The sequence below is a fragment of the Aulostomus chinensis genome, chromosome 10, assembly GCF_037954235.1.
Source record: "Aulostomus chinensis isolate RoL2024-O1b breed Wild chromosome 10, RoL_Achi_v1.0, whole genome shotgun sequence".
In the NCBI taxonomy this organism is placed as follows: Eukaryota; Metazoa; Chordata; class Actinopteri; order Syngnathiformes; family Aulostomidae; genus Aulostomus; species Aulostomus chinensis.
Genome location: NC_141329.1, coordinates 12,802,602 through 12,825,869, shown reverse-complemented (window position 1 = coordinate 12,825,869; position 23,268 = coordinate 12,802,602). Strand labels below are relative to the sequence as shown.

General features: G+C 47.1%; 2 protein-coding genes across 2 annotated transcripts; both read right to left on the bottom strand.

The window, feature by feature from the left end:
• Positions 1–3,107: 3,107 nt before the first annotated feature.
• Positions 3,108–5,111, bottom strand: LOC147254451 (isoamyl acetate-hydrolyzing esterase 1 homolog). The gene is made up of 4 exons (XM_086215865.1): positions 5,096–5,111; positions 4,766–4,927; positions 4,568–4,689; positions 3,108–3,284 (listed from the first exon to the last, which is right to left on the bottom strand). The coding sequence occupies exons 1-4, from the start codon at positions 5,109–5,111 to the stop codon at positions 3,108–3,110; spliced, it is 477 nt and encodes a 158-aa protein (XP_086071991.1).
• Positions 5,112–13,825: 8,714 nt separating this feature from the next.
• LOC147254450 (isoamyl acetate-hydrolyzing esterase 1 homolog) lies at positions 13,826–15,829 on the bottom strand. Its single transcript, XM_086215854.1, has 4 exons — positions 15,814–15,829; positions 15,484–15,645; positions 15,286–15,407; positions 13,826–14,002 (listed from the first exon to the last, which is right to left on the bottom strand). Exons 1-4 carry the CDS (start codon positions 15,827–15,829, stop codon positions 13,826–13,828), a joined length of 477 nt encoding a protein of 158 aa, XP_086071980.1.
• Positions 15,830–23,268: the final 7,439 nt, after the last annotated feature.

Below are 23,268 nucleotides of genomic sequence, written 5' to 3'. Positions count from 1 at the left end.
ACTTTGGCCAGGAGAAGGAAGAGGGATGAGTCAGAAGACTCAGACGAGGACGCTCACACACCTCCACTCAAAAGAGCGAGGCACTCTTCATCCCCTCTCCCTTATTGTGTGTCAGTGCCTCCAAGCGTCTGCCAGGCTCCAAGTGAGGGTTCTGGCCTTGTGAAGACACGGACGGAGCAGGGCTGCGGTGTTGTCCGCCCTTCAGTTATCAAGATGGCACCTAAAACTTCCTCCTGCGACAACACCGAGCGCACAGCCACACAAAACAATGGTGACCAGGAGGACAATAACTCAAGTGGTGACCAGGATGGAGCCCCAAACGTTGAGGAGACCAAGCAGTCATTTGTGTTCGGTCAGAACATCAGAGACCGAGCCAAGCTGGATGATCACAGCACAGAGGAGTCCACTGATGACAGTGTGCTTCTGCCAGAAACAAGCAGCAACTATTTCATGGAGTACCTCTCTGCCACCAATGAATTTAATGGAAGCAGTTCCTGTTGGACAACGTCTGGGGACTGGCAGAGTCTCACCAACTGGAAGTCCTCCAGTGAAGGTGAGACAGGGGTTTCAGCTGCCCCTGCTGAGGACAGTAATCCAAGAGGTGACCCAGATGGAAGCCGAAAAGAGACGGAGACCAATGTGTCTTTTGTATTCGGCCAGAACTTTGAAGACAGAGTCAAGATGGAAGAAAAATCAACAGAGGAGTCCACTGATGACAGTGTGCTTCTGCCAGAAACATGCAGCAACTACTTTATGGAGTACCTCTCTGCCACCAATGAATTTAACGGAAGCAGTTCCTGCAGTTGGACAACGTCTGGGGACTGGCAGAGTCTCACCAACTGGAGGTCCTCCAGTGAAGCTGAGACAGAGGTTCCAGCTGCCCCTGCTGAGGACCTTAATCCAAGAGGTGACCCAAATGGAAGCCGAAAAGAGACGGAGACCAATGTGTCTTTTGTATTCGGCCAGAACTTTGCAGACAGAGTCAAGATGGAAGAAAAATCATCGGAGGAATCAACGGATGACACTGTGCCTCCAGAGAGCACAAACTATTTTATGCAGTACCTCTCTGCACACAACCAGCTGACAACAAGCAGCTCAGATGGTTGGGCGAAATCTGGGGGCTGGCAGAGTCTCACAGACTGCAAGTCGTCCAGGGAAGCTGAGACAGAGGTTCCAGCTGCCCCTGCTTCCACAACCTCTCTGCTGGAGTCTGCAGCAGCGTTCATGGAGTCAACGGCCCAGAAGTCCTGCACTCTAGAAGAGGTTGATATGCAAACTGGAGAGGAATCAGAAGACAACATTTTGCAGATGCAGTGCAAACTGTTTGTCTTCGACAAGTCAGGTCAGTTGTGGGTGGACAAAGGCCCAGGGTCCTTGAGGCTAAATGACCTGGTGGGGACAGGTGGAACAAAGCAGTCCCGCCTGGTGATCAGGGCCAACGGCAGCCTGCGGGTGCTGCTGAACACCACCCTTTGGCCCCAGATGAAGGTGGACAAGGACGGCACTAAGAGAGTGAGAATCACTGCCATGGACACAGAGGACCAGAAGGTCAAGGTCTTCCTAGTATCTGGTGTTCCTTATGATGTGGAGCAGCTGGCTACAGGTTTACAGCGCCGAATTTACACCCTCGCTGCCACTGCCAAGGAGGACACAGATTATGACCCTGAGGCTGAGTGGTGAAAGGACACCAGGAAGAACTTCTCCACTCAGGCCCAGGCTGGATTCAGGAGGACATGAGGGCAGCCCTCTAAGAAGCTCCTGATGGCATCTCCACCGACATCCCTGACCAACATGGAGCTCCAGACATGAGAAGATGGGCTCCAGGAAAAAAATCCCCTGTTCAGTGTGCTGGGCTGGGCTACATCTCCTGTTGTTCAAATAAAGACTGGAACAATAAAACTTCTGCTTATTGTGTTGCATTTGTTTTAGCAGTGTGATTTTCCTATTGTCCTATGTTATAGTGAATAAATACACACACACACACACACACACACAGGTTTACCTTTATTACCTTTCTGTTGGTCTAGTAAAGAGTAGAATTAACCCTCTCCTATCCCAATAAGGTGATTTTATTGCTTTTATGTGTGGTTGCTACTCTGTCCAGAAGGCCGACTGAAGGTAAGATGAAGCAGGCAGCTCATGATGGCGCTCTTGTTTGTCTGATTATTAAGACGACCGCCATCATTGAACTACCTTCATGTGATGAATCTGCTGCATTGCTACATGCTATGCAAAATCATTAAGTGGAAGCTTCAAGAATATATACTTTATATCGACCTATAAATATCTACATATGTATGTAGATATTTATACACAAACACATCTATATCTTTCTATAGACAGACAGATGGATGTCGATCTCAGCTAAGTAAAGAAAAACAAGAGTCCATCTCTAGTTAAAAAACTGAAGGTCAGTCAGTTTGGAAAATTACAAAAACTTGAACGTGTCCCCCAGAGCAGTCAAAAAAACCATCAAGCGCTGCAACAAACCGGGCTCATGAGGACCGCCCCAGGAAAGGAGGACCAAGAGTCTCCTCTGCTGCTGAGGACCAGTTCACCCGAGTCACCAGCCTCAGGAATCTCAAGTTAACAGCACCTCAGATTAGAGCTCAGATAAAAGCCACCCAGGGTTCTGGTAGCAGACACATCTAGACACCCACTGAGACTCAGAGGAGACTGAGCCGATCAGGCCTCTGTGGTCCAACAGCTGCTAAGAAACCACTGCTAAGGAAAAGCAACAAGCAGGAGAGATTCGTTTGGGCCAAGAAACACAAGGAATGGACATCAGACCAGTGGAGATCTGGGCTTTGGTCTGAGGAGTCCAAATTAGAGATCTTTGGCTCCACCTGCCGTGTCTTTGTGCGATCGATATTTTTTGTTAGAATGACACCACCTTTCAGACAAAATAATGGTCAATCTGCTGCGCTTTAATATTTGTTAAACCTCTCTTGATTATAAGCTGCTTTTGAGCAGGTGAGAGCAGCGTCAGCTACCATCGCCATGGAACCGCTGAAGCTCGCTGGCCAACCTTCTTCTTAGTCCAGACTTCAGGTGAGTGATTTCTGCTGCAACAGGTCCATCATACAAAGACATTGTCCTCATCCTCCTCACTGGTCACAGAGCAGGCTGGTCTCAGGGCTGCTGGTGTCCACGTCCCCCCAGTAAGGCAGGATGAAGGGCAGGTGGGCTACGCGTCTCTCCAGCAGACCCCACAAGTGCTGGCTCACAAACTGGTTGCCCTTGTCAGAGAAGTGGAGTCCGTCAGACAGGTAGATGGTGTAGTCCTGGAGAGAGTCCACAGGCTGGATTTAGACAAAGCACAGGTCCTGAATATGGAGATTTCTTTCTTTCCACATGAAATAGAGGAACAGCCATTTATGGTCTTCAGTATACTGAGCATCACACACTCTTACATCTGAATGGAGACTTGTTTCCCTTGTATCTTCTTACATTTATTGAAATGGTCTTTTAGTATCTTCCAGTTTGATTGGCGATGTAGAAATTCCTTCTAAAACACAGTTTTATAAACAACAGTTTCCATGTCTGACCCTCCCATTTCCCTCGGCCCAATCCTATTATGTTTGCTCGACACACTCGTTCTTTCTTTATTCCGTGAACTCTTTAACGCTTAATTTGACCCCCTGAACATGCATGAAATTCGCTGAAATTTGGCACGCACGTCCGGTCTGGCGAAAAATTTAATATATTTTTTTTAAATTCCACAAAAACTCAATAGCACCACCTAGGGAGCCAAAAAACTAAAACAAAAACATTGGACCGCTATAACTGCTTCCACTAATGTCCCACAGACATGGGACCAACACCGTTGGACTCGTCTCATCAAGACGAAAAATTCATATGCGCTGACCTCTCACCTATCTACAACAGAATGTCCACAAATTGGACAAAACTGTTCAAAAAAGGACTTTTTTTACTCCCCGAACAAAATCGATCTCCTCCTAAGCCGTTAATGGCAGCGCTTCCAAACTTTCACACACTACTCTCCCAACTGTGCTCTACAAACTGATGTCTTTACATTCCACTTTTGACCAACATATGCAGAGTTATGACTGGTTTTCACAGTAAAACTGCCAAATCCTCCTCTGCTCTCCACTCTGACACAGATGGCAGAGAGCGAGCAGAGAAGGGAGGGGCTCTTAAAGGGCCGGCTCTCAGCTCTGCAGTCACACTGTGCAGCGAACTGAGGCTCGTATCTCCTAAACTACAAGGCCTAGGGATTTGCCGATTACACCGTTGGATTGGGGCTGGTGTCAAGGACGCGGCCGCAGGCCACGCGGGGGATCAGGCCCTAACAACGCTGCTTGCAGCTTCAATTTTATCAGCTGATTGGTTCATTTATTCACCGATGTTTCCTTGAAGAATCAAAAACAAAACCAGAAGTTTCATTCAAAGAAGTTACTGGAGCTCATTCATCTTTTCTGCACACAGGAAGCTGACTTGCTGACTAAAATCAAGCATTCAATCAGAGTGAATTCATTAGAGGCGCACAAAGTGAATGTTCTGTCCCGTCTGTTCTTCGGCTCTTCTGTCCCTTCTAGCAGCCCACCTGTCCATCCTTCTGCATGAGCGTCCACAGGCCCAGGACGTCTGCACCACACTGACCTGCCGCCTGGATGCACGCCTGAGCGTACTGTCCCGCTACGGCGTTGTGGCGATTCAGAGGACTCCCTGGGAGACATGTACACAAGCTCTAATTATCTCTGCAGGTTGATGTGTGAGCCAACAAGGACGGAACATGCTCAACCTTTCAGAACGCACTCCTTCTCCCAGGCTGGCTCGTGGAGAGGAGGAGGGGTGATGAAGATGATTTTATCTACCGATACTCCGGCAGAAGCCAGAAGCCTGGTGATCTCCTTCAGGTTCTCGGAGTACTCCTGCAGAGGAACATGCTGCTGAGGGTTCTTATCTACACAACAGGAAAATCAAAAGGAATGATCAGCTACAACGTCGCACCATGACACTTTTAACACAAGTAACACGCACACACTATTTTTTGGGAGAGCACATTTATACCAGCTGACCGCTAGTTAGCTTAGCACATCTGAATGGTAGTGGATGGTAAGTGTTAGCGTACCTCTGTCATGCCTCATCAAATAGATCCACTTCAGGGTTTTGTCTGTGCAGCAGCCATCATCCTCATCCTCTCAACAAAATCAATGGTTCTGTTTAGTAGGTGGACGTTTAGAGGCGCTGCACAAAATCACTGCACTGGTAAGAGGAGGTGGAGCTGCTGCCATTTTTGACAGACGTTTAGTCATAAATCCCAAACCCAAAATAAGTTTCAATTCATTTGAAAGCCTGATTCTTGGTTTGTCTCGTCCAGCCTCTTATTTATTGTTGTGTACCGCCCTCCTGGTCCTCACTCTGAATTCTCAAGCATTTATATCCAGTTTAGTCCTCAAATCAGATTACGTCATTATTGTAGGTGACTTAAGTATTCATGAGGATGTTGATAACAACAGTCTGTGTGCTGCATTTCTCTCTCTTCTAGACTCAATTGGTTTCCATCAGTCTGTTCATGAACCGACTCACCGTCACAACCACACCCTCCACCTCGTCCTGACGTATGGAATTGAAGCTGAACATCTAGTTGTATTTCCACAGAAGGCGCTTTTTATCAGACCATCAATTAATCACTTCTGAATGAACACTGATCGACTACACTTCACTCAGGAAAACGGTGGTTTCCAGATGTTTATCTGATCAGGCTGTAGCTAGATTTAAGGAAGCGATTCCTTTGGCGCTAAGTTCAGTGTCATGTCCCATTGTTACAGAGGACACTATTGTTAACCTTCGTCCCTCCCAAAGTGACCATTTCATCGATAGTGCAGCAGGCACCTTAAGAACAACTTTGGACTCAATTGCCCCACTAAAAAAGAAATCTATGAATCCACGGAAACAAGCACCTTGGGACGATTCAGAAACCAGACAGCTTAAACAAAACCCCCAGAAGTTAGAGAGAATATGGTGCTCTCCCAAACTGGAGGAGTCTCATATTATCTAGCAAGACAGCCTTAAAAGTTATAAGAAAGCCCTTCGTATAGCGAGAGCAGCCTACTACTCGACACTAATAGAGGAACACAAGAACAACCCCAGGTTCCTCTTCAGTATTGTAACCAGACTGACAGAGAGCCACAGCTCTACTGAACCAAGCATTCCTGTTTCCCTGGGCAGCAAAGATTTCATGGATTTCTTTCATGACAAAATTGTCCTTATTAGAGAGAAAATTCATCTCCTCCTGCCTTCAGCTGACAACATGGCACCTACAACCTCAGAAGCCTCAGAGGCTGCTGGAGGACCAGACATACACTTAGACAGTTTTTCTACTCTGAGCCTTCATGAGCTCAGTTCAATCATTTCCTCCTCTCAACCATCCACCTGTCCTCTAGACCCCATCCCAACTAAGCCTAACTAAGCTAATCCCTCGTTAGCTCCTCTCTCTTAGATATGATCAATGTGTCACTGTTAACTGTTTACGCCCTACAGTCCTTTAAATTTGCAGTAATTAGACCCCTTCTCTAAAAAGCAACCCTGGATCCAGAAGTTTTGGCCAACTACAGACCAACATCAAATCTTCCATTTCTCTCCAAAATTCTGGAGAAAGCAGTTGCTAAACAGCTCTGTGACTTTCTCCACAGCAACAGCTTATTAGAGGATTTCCAGTCAGGTTTCAGGGTTCATCATAGCACAGAAACAGCACTAGTCAGACTTACCAATGACCTCCTACTAGCATCAGATGAGGGACTCGTCTCTGTGCTGGTCCTATTAGATCTTAGTGCAGCTTTTGATACCATTGATCACCACATCCTTCTACAGAGACTGGAACATAACATTGGCATTACAGGAACTGCACTAAACTGGTTCAGGTCATATTTACTAGGTTGATCTCAGTTCGTACTTGCTAATGATAAACCCTCGGAAACCACTGCAGTCACTTATGGTGTTCCACAAGGCTCTGTGCTTGGACCAGTCCTATTCACCCTTTATCTGCTTCCTCTCGGTCACATTATTAGGAATCACTCAATTGCTTCCCAGATCCCGGGTGCTGCTGGAGGAGGCTGCAGACCTGAAGGGGCTCAACCTGCCACCCGTAGATCCACCTGCTCACGTCCCCATCTGTCCATCAGTCTCTTCCCTTCTCTCTCTCTTTATCTCTGTCCAACTCTTTCCTTCTGCATATCTGTCTTCCTCCATTATCTGTCTTTGTCTCTGCCCCGCTCTCCTGCTCTCTTTCCCCCCAACCGGTCAAAGCAGAAGGCCGTCCCCATTGAGCCTTGATCTGCTCGACGTTCCTGCCTGTTAAAAGGAAGGTTTTTGTCACCGCTGTTGCAGGACGTGCTTGCTGATGGAGAATTGTTGGGTGTAAATTGATTGAAGGAGTGTGGTACTAGACCTGCTCTACCTGTAAAGTGTCATGAGATAACTTTTGTTGTGATTTGGTGCTATACAAATAAAATTGACTTGACTTGGTTTTGTCATGAAGGTAGTAGCAGTCGTATCCAAGTATCTGATTACACAATTACAATATCTCTCTAGCCCGAAATTCTTTACAAACCGATTTGTATTAATAAAAGCCAAAAGTATTTCAAAGTAATTGATGACGTTTGTTGGAGATATGCTAACACTTCCCATCCACCACCATTCATTGTGCTAAGCTAAGGGTGGGCCTTAGCTCCCCATATCAAGTATGCAGAGGACAACTTTGCCCCTTTCCCACTGCACCAAAAACGTGGGTCAACACGGGTTTTTCTGCACTCTGTGGGTCGAGTTGACATTTCGACCCACATCGACCAACTCGCCAAGCGACTCGGGTATTTAGCGGCTCGGTTCGCCTGCAGTTCAGGAGAAGCATCAGAATGGAGTAAAAATGGAATGGATACCACTTCAGTCAAAGATGGACAGCTTGTATCGTCCCATGTTTAACGTCCTCTTGTCCCTCCTCAGAATCAAGAAATGCTGAACAACCTCAAGTTGGCGTCCGTGCGCATCGTCAAGCATCCTCAGCTTCCCTCCTCCTCCGCCGGCCAGACCATGCCCTCCTCCCTACTCCCACCGCCTCAGCAGCAGATGAGCAGGGCAAGCGCTCCTCTCGGGGCCAGCAGCAGCAGTACCCTGGCCCCCAGGCCAAGCTACGTTCCCACCCCGGACAGCGCAGGGGGGTTACGGATGGCCACCATCCAGGAGGACACCAGCAGCGGCTCTCACCTGGGAGAGGAGGGCCAGCAGGAAGATTTCACAACCGGAGGAGCCTGCTCGTCGGCTACGGGATCCTCCTACGAGGATCTGACCGAACAGACGCAGCAAGCCAGAGACCGGCGGCCCCTCAAGAGGCAGGAATGCTTTGATACCAAAGAGACAGAGTGCTGAATTCCAACCATCACAAGCACCCTAATGCTTTCGGGAACATGCACACACATGCAGCATTATGTGCATTTTTCTATTAAGAGCCGTGTCACTGGTCACATGTCTGTAACAGAGCTGATGAGGACACCAGTCCAAGGACCTGATCACCACTGTAGATGAAACAGATTACATGTTGCTGCAGTTAATTGAGATGTGATGTCATATTTTCATGTGCCATTGGTGGAAAAGCCTTTTTCAGTTCAGCAGGTGGGTCCTGGCCCACTTGCTAGCTTTATCTCGGACCAGAACCCCAAACCATTACAATGTCCCCCAGTGGCAGCCTGTTGTATAGATACATGTCAGGGCAACACAGTGCTACAATCCTGATTCAGAACAGAGCGTCAGGTTAAAAGCTTCCATCTTGCTTTCCTTCACCCACTAAAAACCTCATATACCAAGTACTGTCTTTAATGGTCCAATATTTGTAGAAATGAATATTTATCATTAATATTAAGTGTATCTGTGTAGAAGGAAACATTTCTGTATAATACAGACTGATGATGATTGTTGTGTCCTGGATCTTTGTTTCATAGCTGCACTTGGAAGGAGTGTCCGTGTTCCTGGAGACTTGTTTTAGAAACCCCTTGACTGTGCCGTTTCATCATTGGCGTGTTGAGTAGATGCAGGCTGGCGTGTTTAAGCATCCATCATTTTTATGTGGACGATTCATACATGAGTACTCGGGAGTACACAGGCAGTAAGTACATCACATATTTAATCATACAGAGGATTTTTCTGTTGGCAGAACCAATCGGGTATCAAATCGATTGTTAATAAAGAACAACAATCAAAAATAAACCATCTCTTTGACATGTACTGAGTGACTGAGACATCTTTCACTGCCCAACAGGACTGAAGTCATTCAGTCGCTCCTGGCAATCTTTTCTCTCCGATTCCCATCAGCTGACTGACATTAAAAAGGCTCTTGAGGAGCAGTCGTACTAAATACGTGATTGACATACTTCAGTTGGACCCCCAGTAATGACAACCACTGAACCTTCTCTGGTTTTGAAGTCATTTCTTCTGCAGCAAGAAGGGAACGTGGATAGCCGGTCCTTAAGGTTGTCCAACAAGCTGCCTCTTGATTTGCTGTGCATGTGCCATCTTGAATCACGCGTCTCGCCGCTGTTGCCTGCTGTGTTTTAACTGCGACGAGTGACATGCTGATGTCTGCTGAGTGGACGTGAAGCGTTACCACCCAGGACTCACCTGTGTTTGTCTGTCAGATGAAGGATGTGTGGATTATTAATGATTCTATGCATAGAAATGTTCTTTCTTGCATCACTCATATGCACCTGTTAATTAAAAAATAAACTTTATCGTGAAATCTGAACCTTTTACGCTTGTTCTCTCCTTTGATGTAACAGGAAATACGACGTAGATGAACAGCGTGAGTGCAGTCCAGTGTCACGTGCTCAGGTTTCTGTACTACAAAGAAGGGTCAAGGGAAAAATAGATGAGATTCTAATCACAACTATTTGTTCCCTACCACATGAAAATATTAGCATTTGCTTCTATTCCAGCGAGGCCTTTTAAATAATTGGTATGCAGAAGATAAAGTCAGAGAAACATAAATTTTTGCGAGTTAAGGGGCTTTGTTGTCAAATGAATATAAAAACATAACTCAAAGTGACAAATCTGCTGTGCAACATTAAAAGGACAGGTAAGTGTAGCATGGTCTCAAGCAGAGAAGGTCCAGGTATGGCTGAAGTTTGTTAAAACATTCCATAGTTAACTTTTTCCTTGGAGCTCTTCAGAATCTTTCAGGAAATCAGGAATATAATGTTTGTGCGTGCATGTGTGTGTGTGTGTCCGCACTGGGGCCTCTCTGACTTTGACATCAAAGTTCTGACCTCCATCTCTGGCTTTGATCTCCAAATTCTGAGTTCTGAGCTCAGTTGGTGTCAGAGTTCTGTCTGAGATCTCTGCCATGTCTGTGGTTTCATGTTAACCTGTCATCTGTGTGATCTAAAGGGTGATTTTACAAACATATAAAGAAACTCGGCACCACCAGAGATCGTATGAACACACGGTGGCATCAGACACCGAAGCAGCCTTTAAAACAGGATTTCTGCAAACCAAGACAGAACCTGTGTGACAGCGACATGGAGACGGGAACCTTTTTTCAAACTGTGGTCAGAAAAAGACCAAGAGAGGATTCTGAGGATTCAGAAGACGTGGGAACATTTTACCCCCCTGCAAAAAGAGCGAGGACCTCGCTCTTCCTGCCCTGGTGTGACTTCCAGTCGTCTGAGCCTGACGTTCACTGGTGTCATGAGGAGACTGAATGTCGGACTTTGGCCAGGAGAAGGAAGAGGGATGAGTCAGAAGACTCAGACGAGGACGCTCACACACCTCCACTCAAAAGAGCGAGGCACTCTTCATCCCCTCTCCCTTATTGTGTGTCAGTGCCTCCAAGCGTCTGCCAGGCTCCAAGTGAGGGTTCTGGCCTTGTGAAGACACGGACGGAGCAGGGCTGCGGTGTTGTCCGCCCTTCAGTTATCAAGATGGCACCTAAAACTTCCTCCTGCGACAACACCGAGCGCACAGCCACACAAAACAATGGTGACCAGGAGGACAATAACTCAAGTGGTGACCAGGATGGAGCCCCAAACGTTGAGGAGACCAAGCAGTCATTTGTGTTCGGTCAGAACATCAGAGACCGAGCCAAGCTGGATGATCACAGCACAGAGGAGTCCACTGATGACAGTGTGCTTCTGCCAGAAACAAGCAGCAACTATTTCATGGAGTACCTCTCTGCCACCAATGAATTTAATGGAAGCAGTTCCTGTTGGACAACGTCTGGGGACTGGCAGAGTCTCACCAACTGGAAGTCCTCCAGTGAAGGTGAGACAGGGGTTTCAGCTGCCCCTGCTGAGGACAGTAATCCAAGAGGTGACCCAGATGGAAGCCGAAAAGAGACGGAGACCAATGTGTCTTTTGTATTCGGCCAGAACTTTGAAGACAGAGTCAAGATGGAAGAAAAATCAACAGAGGAGTCCACTGATGACAGTGTGCTTCTGCCAGAAACATGCAGCAACTACTTTATGGAGTACCTCTCTGCCACCAATGAATTTAACGGAAGCAGTTCCTGCAGTTGGACAACGTCTGGGGACTGGCAGAGTCTCACCAACTGGAGGTCCTCCAGTGAAGCTGAGACAGAGGTTCCAGCTGCCCCTGCTGAGGACCTTAATCCAAGAGGTGACCCAAATGGAAGCCGAAAAGAGACGGAGACCAATGTGTCTTTTGTATTCGGCCAGAACTTTGCAGACAGAGTCAAGATGGAAGAAAAATCATCGGAGGAATCAACGGATGACACTGTGCCTCCAGAGAGCACAAACTATTTTATGCAGTACCTCTCTGCACACAACCAGCTGACAACAAGCAGCTCAGATGGTTGGGCGAAATCTGGGGGCTGGCAGAGTCTCACAGACTGCAAGTCGTCCAGGGAAGCTGAGACAGAGGTTCCAGCTGCCCCTGCTTCCACAACCTCTCTGCTGGAGTCTGCAGCAGCGTTCATGGAGTCAACGGCCCAGAAGTCCTGCACTCTAGAAGAGGTTGATATGCAAACTGGAGAGGAATCAGAAGACAACATTTTGCAGATGCAGTGCAAACTGTTTGTCTTCGACAAGTCAGGTCAGTTGTGGGTGGACAAAGGCCCAGGGTCCTTGAGGCTAAATGACCTGGTGGGGACAGGTGGAACAAAGCAGTCCCGCCTGGTGATCAGGGCCAACGGCAGCCTGCGGGTGCTGCTGAACACCACCCTTTGGCCCCAGATGAAGGTGGACAAGGACGGCACTAAGAGAGTGAGAATCACTGCCATGGACACAGAGGACCAGAAGGTCAAGGTCTTCCTAGTATCTGGTGTTCCTTATGATGTGGAGCAGCTGGCTACAGGTTTACAGCGCCGAATTTACACCCTCGCTGCCACTGCCAAGGAGGACACAGATTATGACCCTGAGGCTGAGTGGTGAAAGGACACCAGGAAGAACTTCTCCACTCAGGCCCAGGCTGGATTCAGGAGGACATGAGGGCAGCCCTCTAAGAAGCTCCTGATGGCATCTCCACCGACATCCCTGACCAACATGGAGCTCCAGACATGAGAAGATGGGCTCCAGGAAAAAAATCCCCTGTTCAGTGTGCTGGGCTGGGCTACATCTCCTGTTGTTCAAATAAAGACTGGAACAATAAAACTTCTGCTTATTGTGTTGCATTTGTTTTAGCAGTGTGATTTTCCTATTGTCCTATGTTATAGTGAATAAATACACACACACACACACACACACACAGGTTTACCTTTATTACCTTTCTGTTGGTCTAGTAAAGAGTAGAATTAACCCTCTCCTATCCCAATAAGGTGATTTTATTGCTTTTATGTGTGGTTGCTACTCTGTCCAGAAGGCCGACTGAAGGTAAGATGAAGCAGGCAGCTCATGATGGCGCTCTTGTTTGTCTGATTATTAAGACGACCGCCATCATTGAACTACCTTCATGTGATGAATCTGCTGCATTGCTACATGCTATGCAAAATCATTAAGTGGAAGCTTCAAGAATATATACTTTATATCGACCTATAAATATCTACATATGTATGTAGATATTTATACACAAACACATCTATATCTTTCTATAGACAGACAGATGGATGTCGATCTCAGCTAAGTAAAGAAAAACAAGAGTCCATCTCTAGTTAAAAAACTGAAGGTCAGTCAGTTTGGAAAATTACAAAAACTTGAACGTGTCCCCCAGAGCAGTCAAAAAAACCATCAAGCGCTGCAACAAACCGGGCTCATGAGGACCGCCCCAGGAAAGGAGGACCAAGAGTCTCCTCTGCTGCTGAGGACCAGTTCACCCGAGTCACCAGCCTCAGGAATCTCAAGTTAACAGCACCTCAGATTAGAGCTCAGATAAAAGCCACCCAGGGTTCTGGTAGCAGACACATCTAGACACCCACTGAGACTCAGAGGAGACTGAGCCGATCAGGCCTCTGTGGTCCAACAGCTGCTAAGAAACCACTGCTAAGGAAAAGCAACAAGCAGGAGAGATTCGTTTGGGCCAAGAAACACAAGGAATGGACATCAGACCAGTGGAGATCTGGGCTTTGGTCTGAGGAGTCCAAATTAGAGATCTTTGGCTCCACCTGCCGTGTCTTTGTGCGATCGATATTTTTTGTTAGAATGACACCACCTTTCAGACAAAATAATGGTCAATCTGCTGCGCTTTAATATTTGTTAAACCTCTCTTGATTATAAGCTGCTTTGGAGCAGGTGAGAGCAGCGTCAGCTACCATCGCCATGGAACCGCTGAAGCTCGCTGGCCAACCTTCTTCTTAGTCCAGACTTCAGGTGAGTGATTTCTGCTGCAACAGGTCCATCATACAAAGACATTGTCCTCATCCTCCTCACTGGTCACAGAGCAGGCTGGTCTCAGGGCTGCTGGTGTCCACGTCCCCCCAGTAAGGCAGGATGAAGGGCAGGTGGGCTACGCGTCTCTCCAGCAGACCCCACAAGTGCTGGCTCACAAACTGGTTGCCCTTGTCAGAGAAGTGGAGTCCGTCAGACAGGTAGATGGTGTAGTCCTGGAGAGAGTCCACAGGCTGGATTTAGACAAAGCACAGGTCCTGAATATGGAGATTTCTTTCTTTCCACATGAAATAGAGGAACAGCCATTTATGGTCTTCAGTATACTGAGCATCACACACTCTTACATCTGAATGGAGACTTGTTTCCCTTGTATCTTCTTACATTTATTGAAATGGTCTTTTAGTATCTTCCAGTTTGATTGGCGATGTAGAAATTCCTTCTAAAACACAGTTTTATAAACAACAGTTTCCATGTCTGACCCTCCCATTTCCCTCGGCCCAATCCTATTATGTTTGCTCGACACACTCGTTCTTTCTTTATTCCGTGAACTCTTTAACGCTTAATTTGACCCCCTGAACATGCATGAAATTCGCTGAAATTTGGCACGCACGTCCGGTCTGGCGAAAAATTTAATATATTTTTTTTAAATTCCACAAAAACTCAATAGCACCACCTAGGGAGCCAAAAAACTAAAACAAAAACATTGGACCGCTATAACTGCTTCCACTAATGTCCCACAGACATGGGACCAACACCGTTGGACTCGTCTCATCAAGACGAAAAATTCATATGCGCTGACCTCTCACCTATCTACAACAGAATGTCCACAAATTGGACAAAACTGTTCAAAAAAGGACTTTTTTTACTCCCCGAACAAAATCGATCTCCTCCTAAGCCGTTAATGGCAGCGCTTCCAAACTTTCACACACTACTCTCCCAACTGTGCTCTACAAACTGATGTCTTTACATTCCACTTTTGACCAACATATGCAGAGTTATGACTGGTTTTCACAGTAAAACTGCCAAATCCTCCTCTGCTCTCCACTCTGACACAGATGGCAGAGAGCGAGCAGAGAAGGGAGGGGCTCTTAAAGGGCCGGCTCTCAGCTCTGCAGTCACACTGTGCAGCGAACTGAGGCTCGTATCTCCTAAACTACAAGGCCTAGGGATTTGCCGATTACACCGTTGGATTGGGGCTGGTGTCAAGGACGCGGCCGCAGGCCACGCGGGGGATCAGGCCCTAACAACGCTGCTTGCAGCTTCAATTTTATCAGCTGATTGGTTCATTTATTCACCGATGTTTCCTTGAAGAATCAAAAACAAAACCAGAAGTTTCATTCAAAGAAGTTACTGGAGCTCATTCATCTTTTCTGCACACAGGAAGCTGACTTGCTGACTAAAATCAAGCATTCAATCAGAGTGAATTCATTAGAGGCGCACAAAGTGAATGTTCTGTCCCGTCTGTTCTTCGGCTCTTCTGTCCCTTCTAGCAGCCCACCTGTCCATCCTTCTGCATGAGCGTCCACAGGCCCAGGACGTCTGCACCACACTGACCTGCCGCCTGGATGCACGCCTGAGCGTACTGTCCCGCTACGGCGTTGTGGCGATTCAGAGGACTCCCTGGGAGACATGTACACAAGCTCTAATTATCTCTGCAGGTTGATGTGTGAGCCAACAAGGACGGAACATGCTCAACCTTTCAGAACGCACTCCTTCTCCCAGGCTGGCTCGTGGAGAGGAGGAGGGGTGATGAAGATGATTTTATCTACCGATACTCCGGCAGAAGCCAGAAGCCTGGTGATCTCCTTCAGGTTCTCGGAGTACTCCTGCAGAGGAACATGCTGCTGAGGGTTCTTATCTACACAACAGGAAAATCAAAAGGAATGATCAGCTACAACGTCGCACCATGACACTTTTAACACAAGTAACACGCACACACTATTTTTTGGGAGAGCACATTTATACCAGCTGACCGCTAGTTAGCTTAGCACATCTGAATGGTAGTGGATGGTAAGTGTTAGCGTACCTCTGTCATGCCTCATCAAATAGATCCACTTCAGGGTTTTGTCTGTGCAGCAGCCATCATCCTCATCCTCTCAACAAAATCAATGGTTCTGTTTAGTAGGTGGACGTTTAGAGGCGCTGCACAAAATCACTGCACTGGTAAGAGGAGGTGGAGCTGCTGCCATTTTTGACAGACGTTTAGTCATAAATCCCAAACCCAAAATAAGTTTCAATTCATTTGAAAGCCTGATTCTTGGTTTGTCTCGTCCAGCCTCTTATTTATTGTTGTGTACCGCCCTCCTGGTCCTCACTCTGAATTCTCAAGCATTTATATCCAGTTTAGTCCTCAAATCAGATTACGTCATTATTGTAGGTGACTTAAGTATTCATGAGGATGTTGATAACAACAGTCTGTGTGCTGCATTTCTCTCTCTTCTAGACTCAATTGGTTTCCATCAGTCTGTTCATGAACCGACTCACCGTCACAACCACATCCTCCACCTCGTCCTGACGTATGGAATTGAAGCTGAACATCTAGTTGTATTTCCACAGAAGGCGCTTTTTATCAGACCATCAATTAATCACTTCTGAATGAACACTGATCGACTACACTTCACTCAGGAAAACGGTGGTTTCCAGATGTTTATCTGATCAGGCTGTAGCTAGATTTAAGGAAGCGATTCCTTTGGCGCTAAGTTCAGTGTCATGTCCCATTGTTACAGAGGACACTATTGTTAACCTTCGTCCCTCCCAAAGTGACCATTTCATCGATAGTGCAGCAGGCACCTTAAGAACAACTTTGGACTCAATTGCCCCACTAAAAAAGAAATCTATGAATCCACGGAAACAAGCACCTTGGGACGATTCAGAAACCAGACAGCTTAAACAAAACCCCCAGAAGTTAGAGAGAATATGGTGCTCTCCCAAACTGGAGGAGTCTCATATTATCTAGCAAGACAGCCTTAAAAGTTATAAGAAAGCCCTTCGTATAGCGAGAGCAGCCTACTACTCGACACTAATAGAGGAACACAAGAACAACCCCAGGTTCCTCTTCAGTATTGTAACCAGACTGACAGAGAGCCACAGCTCTACTGAACCAAGCATTCCTGTTTCCCTGGGCAGCAAAGATTTCATGGATTTCTTTAATGACAAAATTGTCCTTATTAGAGAGAAAATTCATCTCCTCCTGCCTTCAGCTGACAACATGGCACCTACAACCTCAGAAGCCTCAGAGGCTGCTGGAGGACCAGACATACACTTAGACAGTTTTTCTACTCTGAGCCTTCATGAGCTCAGTTCAATCATTTCCTCCTCTCAACCATCCACCTGTCCTCTAGACCCCATCCCAACTAAGCCTAACTAAGCTAATCCCTCGTTAGCTCCTCTCTCTTAGATATGATCAATGTGTCACTGTTAACTGTTTACGCCCTACAGTCCTTTAAATTTGCAGTAATTAGACCCCTTCTCTAAAAAGCAACCCTGGATCCAGAAGTTTTGGCCAACTACAGACCAACATCAAATCTTCCATTTCTCTCCAAAATTCTGGAGAAAGCAGTTGCTAAACAGCTCTGTGACTTTCTCCACAGCAACAGCTTATTAGAGGATTTCCAGTCAGGTTTCAGGGTTCATCATAGCACAGAAACAGCACTAGTCAGACTTACCAATGACCTCCTACTAGCATCAGATGAGGGACTCGTCTCTGTGCTGGTCCTATTAGATCTTAGTGCAGCTTTTGATACCATTGATCACCACATCCTTCTACAGAGACTGGAACATAACATTGGCATTACAGGAACTGCACTAAACTGGTTCAGGTCATATTTACTAGGTTGATCTCAGTTCGTACTTGCTAATGATAAACCCTCGGAAACCACTGCAGTCACTTATGGTGTTCCACAAGGCTCTGTGCTTGGACCAGTCCTATTCACCCTTTATCTGCTTCCTCTCGGTCACATTATTAGGAATCACTCAATTGCTTCCCAGATCCCGGGTGCTGCTGGAGGAGGCTGCAGACCTGAAGGGGCTCAACCTGCCACCCGTAGATCCACCTGCTCACGTCCCCATCTGTCCATCAGTCTCTTCCCTTCTCTCTCTCTTTATCTCTGTCCAACTCTTTCCTTCTGCATATCTGTCTTCCTCCATTATCTGTCTTTGTCTCTGCCCCGCTCTCCTGCTCTCTTTCCCCCCAACCGGTCAAAGCAGAAGGCCGTCTCCATTGAGCCTTGATCTGCTCGACGTTCCTGCCTGTTAAAAGGAAGGTTTTTGTCACCGCTGTTGCAGGACGTGCTTGCTGATGGAGAATTGTTGGGTGTAAATTGATTGAAGGAGTGTGGTACTAGACCTGCTCTACCTGTAAAGTGTCATGAGATAACTTTTGTTGTGATTTGGTGCTATACAAATAAAATTGACTTGACTTGGTTTTGTCATGAAGGTAGTAGCAGTCGTATCCAAGTATCTGATTACACAATTACAATATCTCTCTAGCCCGAAATTCTTTACAAACCGATTTGTATTAATAAAAGCCAAAAGTATTTCAAAGTAATTGATGACGTTTGTTGGAGATATGCTAACACTTCCCATCCACCACCATTCATTGTGCTAAGCTAAGGGTGGGCCTTAGCTCCCCATATCAAGTATGCAGAGGACAACTTTGCCCCTTTCCCACTGCACCAAAAACGTGGGTCAACACGGGTTTTTCTGCACTCTGTGGGTCGAGTTGACATTTCGACCCACATCGACCAACTCGCCAAGCGACTCGGGTATTTAGCGGCTCGGTTCGCCTGCAGTTCAGGAGAAGCATCAGAATGGAGTAAAAATGGAATGGATACCACTTCAGTCAAAGATGGACAGCTTGTATCGTCCCATGTTTAACGTCCTCTTGTCCCTCCTCAGAATCAAGAAATGCTGAACAACCTCAAGTTGGCGTCCGTGCGCATCGTCAAGCATCCTCAGCTTCCCTCCTCCTCCGCCGGCCAGACCATGCCCTCCTCCCTACTCCCACCGCCTCAGCAGCAGATGAGCAGGGCAAGCGCTCCTCTCGGGGCCAGCAGCAGCAGTACCCTGGCCCCCAGGCCAAGCTACGTTCCCACCCCGGACAGCGCAGGGGGGTTACGGATGGCCACCATCCAGGAGGACACCAGCAGCGGCTCTCACCTGGGAGAGGAGGGCCAGCAGGAAGATTTCACAACCGGAGGAGCCTGCTCGTCGGCTACGGGATCCTCCTACGAGGATCTGACCGAACAGACGCAGCAAGCCAGAGACCGGCGGCCCCTCAAGAGGCAGGAATGCTTTGATACCAAAGAGACAGAGTGCTGAATTCCAACCATCACAAGCACCCTAATGCTTTCGGGAACATGCACACACATGCAGCATTATGTGCATTTTTCTATTAAGAGCCGTGTCACTGGTCACATGTCTGTAACAGAGCTGATGAGGACACCAGTCCAAGGACCTGATCACCACTGTAGATGAAACAGATTACATGTTGCTGCAGTTAATTGAGATGTGATGTCATATTTTCATGTGCCATTGGTGGAAAAGCCTTTTTCAGTTCAGCAGGTGGGTCCTGGCCCACTTGCTAGCTTTATCTCGGACCAGAACCCCAAACCATTACAATGTCCCCCAGTGGCAGCCTGTTGTATAGATACATGTCAGGGCAACACAGTGCTACAATCCTGATTCAGAACAGAGCGTCAGGTTAAAAGCTTCCATCTTGCTTTCCTTCACCCACTAAAAACCTCATATACCAAGTACTGTCTTTAATGGTCCAATATTTGTAGAAATGAATATTTATCATTAATATTAAGTGTATCTGTGTAGAAGGAAACATTTCTGTATAATACAGACTGATGATGATTGTTGTGTCCTGGATCTTTGTTTCATAGCTGCACTTGGAAGGAGTGTCCGTGTTCCTGGAGACTTGTTTTAGAAACCCCTTGACTGTGCCGTTTCATCATTGGCGTGTTGAGTAGATGCAGGCTGGCGTGTTTAAGCATCCATCATTTTTATGTGGACGATTCATACATGAGTACTCGGGAGTACACAGGCAGTAAGTACATCACATATTTAATCATACAGAGGATTTTTCTGTTGGCAGAACCAATCGGGTATCAAATCGATTGTTAATAAAGAACAACAATCAAAAATAAACCATCTCTTTGACATGTACTGAGTGACTGAGACATCTTTCACTGCCCAACAGGACTGAAGTCATTCAGTCGCTCCTGGCAATCTTTTCTCTCCGATTCCCATCAGCTGACTGACATTAAAAAGGCTCTTGAGGAGCAGTCGTACTAAATACGTGATTGACATACTTCAGTTGGACCCCCAGTAATGACAACCACTGAACCTTCTCTGGTTTTGAAGTCATTTCTTCTGCAGCAAGAAGGGAACGTGGATAGCCGGTCCTTAAGGTTGTCCAACAAGCTGCCTCTTGATTTGCTGTGCATGTGCCATCTTGAATCACGCGTCTCGCCGCTGTTGCCTGCTGTGTTTTAACTGCGACGAGTGACATGCTGATGTCTGCTGAGTGGACGTGAAGCGTTACCACCCAGGACTCACCTGTGTTTGTCTGTCAGATGAAGGATGTGTGGATTATTAATGATTCTATGCATAGAAATGTTCTTTCTTGCATCACTCATATGCACCTGTTAATTAAAAAATAAACTTTATCGTGAAATCTGAACCTTTTACGCTTGTTCTCTCCTTTGATGTAACAGGAAATACGACGTAGATGAACAGCGTGAGTGCAGTCCAGTGTCACGTGCTCAGGTTTCTGTACTACAAAGAAGGGTCAAGGGAAAAATAGATGAGATTCTAATCACAACTATTTGTTCCCTACCACATGAAAATATTAGCATTTGCTTCTATTCCAGCGAGGCCTTTTAAATAATTGGTATGCAGAAGATGAAGTCAGAGAAACATAAATTTTTGCGAGTTAAGGGGCTTTGTTGTCAAATGAATATAAAAACATAACTCAAAGTGACAAATCTGCTGTGCAACATTAAAAGGACAGGTAAGTGTAGCATGGTCTCAAGCAGAGAAGGTCCAGGTATGGCTGAAGTTTGTTAAAACATTCCATAGTTAACTTTTTCCCTGGAGCTCTTCAGAATCTTTCAGGAAATCAGGAATATAATGTTTGTGCGTGCATGTGTGTGTGTGTGTCCGCACTGGGGCCTCTCTGACTTTGACATCAAAGTTCTGACCTCCATCTCTGGCTTTGATCTCCAAATTCTGAGTTCTGAGCTCAGTTGGTGTCAGAGTTCTGTCTGAGATCTCTGCCATGTCTGTGGTTTCATGTTAACCTGTCATCTGTGTGATCTAAAGGGTGATTTTACAAACATATAAAGAAACTCGGCACCACCAGAGATCGTATGAACACACGGTGGCATCAGACACCGAAGCAGCCTTTAAAACAGGATTTCTGCAAACCAAGACAGAACCTGTGTGACAGCGACATGGAGACGGGAACCTTTTTTCAAACTGTGGTCAGAAAAAGACCAAGAGAGGATTCTGAGGATTCAGAAGACGTGGGAACATTTTACCCCCCTGCAAAAAGAGCGAGGACCTCGCTCTTCCTGCCCTGGTGTGACTTCCAGTCGTCTGAGCCTGACGTTCACTGGTGTCATGAGGAGACTGAATGTCGGACTTTGGCCAGGAGAAGGAAGAGGGATGAGTCAGAAGACTCAGACGAGGACGCTCACACACCTCCACTCAAAAGAGCGAGGCACTCTTCATCCCCTCTCCCTTATTGTGTGTCAGTGCCTCCAAGCGTCTGCCAGGCTCCAAGTGAGGGTTCTGGCCTTGTGAAGACACGGACGGAGCAGGGCTGCGGTGTTGTCCGCCCTTCAGTTATCAAGATGGCACCTAAAACTTCCTCCTGCGACAACACCGAGCGCACAGCCACACAAAACAATGGTGACCAGGAGGACAATAACTCAAGTGGTGACCAGGATGGAGCCCCAAACGTTGAGGAGACCAAGCAGTCATTTGTGTTCGGTCAGAACATCAGAGACCGAGCCAAGCTGGATGATCACAGCACAGAGGAGTCCACTGATGACAGTGTGCTTCTGCCAGAAACAAGCAGCAACTATTTCATGGAGTACCTCTCTGCCACCAATGAATTTAATGGAAGCAGTTCCTGTTGGACAACGTCTGGGGACTGGCAGAGTCTCACCAACTGGAAGTCCTCCAGTGAAGGTGAGACAGGGGTTTCAGCTGCCCCTGCTGAGGACAGTAATCCAAGAGGTGACCCAGATGGAAGCCGAAAAGAGACGGAGACCAATGTGTCTTTTGTATTCGGCCAGAACTTTGAAGACAGAGTCAAGATGGAAGAAAAATCAACAGAGGAGTCCACTGATGACAGTGTGCTTCTGCCAGAAACATGCAGCAACTACTTTATGGAGTACCTCTCTGCCACCAATGAATTTAACGGAAGCAGTTCCTGCAGTTGGACAACGTCTGGGGACTGGCAGAGTCTCACCAACTGGAGGTCCTCCAGTGAAGCTGAGACAGAGGTTCCAGCTGCCCCTGCTGAGGACCTTAATCCAAGAGGTGACCCAAATGGAAGCCGAAAAGAGACGGAGACCAATGTGTCTTTTGTATTCGGCCAGAACTTTGCAGACAGAGTCAAGATGGAAGAAAAATCATCGGAGGAATCAACGGATGACACTGTGCCTCCAGAGAGCACAAACTATTTTATGCAGTACCTCTCTGCACACAACCAGCTGACAACAAGCAGCTCAGATGGTTGGGCGAAATCTGGGGGCTGGCAGAGTCTCACAGACTGCAAGTCGTCCAGGGAAGCTGAGACAGAGGTTCCAGCTGCCCCTGCTTCCACAACCTCTCTGCTGGAGTCTGCAGCAGCGTTCATGGAGTCAACGGCCCAGAAGTCCTGCACTCTAGAAGAGGTTGATATGCAAACTGGAGAGGAATCAGAAGACAACATTTTGCAGATGCAGTGCAAACTGTTTGTCTTCGACAAGTCAGGTCAGTTGTGGGTGGACAAAGGCCCAGGGTCCTTGAGGCTAAATGACCTGGTGGGGACAGGTGGAACAAAGCAGTCCCGCCTGGTGATCAGGGCCAACGGCAGCCTGCGGGTGCTGCTGAACACCACCCTTTGGCCCCAGATGAAGGTGGACAAGGACGGCACTAAGAGAGTGAGAATCACTGCCATGGACACAGAGGACCAGAAGGTCAAGGTCTTCCTAGTATCTGGTGTTCCTTATGATGTGGAGCAGCTGGCTACAGGTTTACAGCGCCGAATTTACACCCTCGCTGCCACTGCCAAGGAGGACACAGATTATGACCCTGAGGCTGAGTGGTGAAAGGACACCAGGAAGAACTTCTCCACTCAGGCCCAGGCTGGATTCAGGAGGACATGAGGGCAGCCCTCTAAGAAGCTCCTGATGGCATCTCCACCGACATCCCTGACCAACATGGAGCTCCAGACATGAGAAGATGGGCTCCAGGAAAAAAA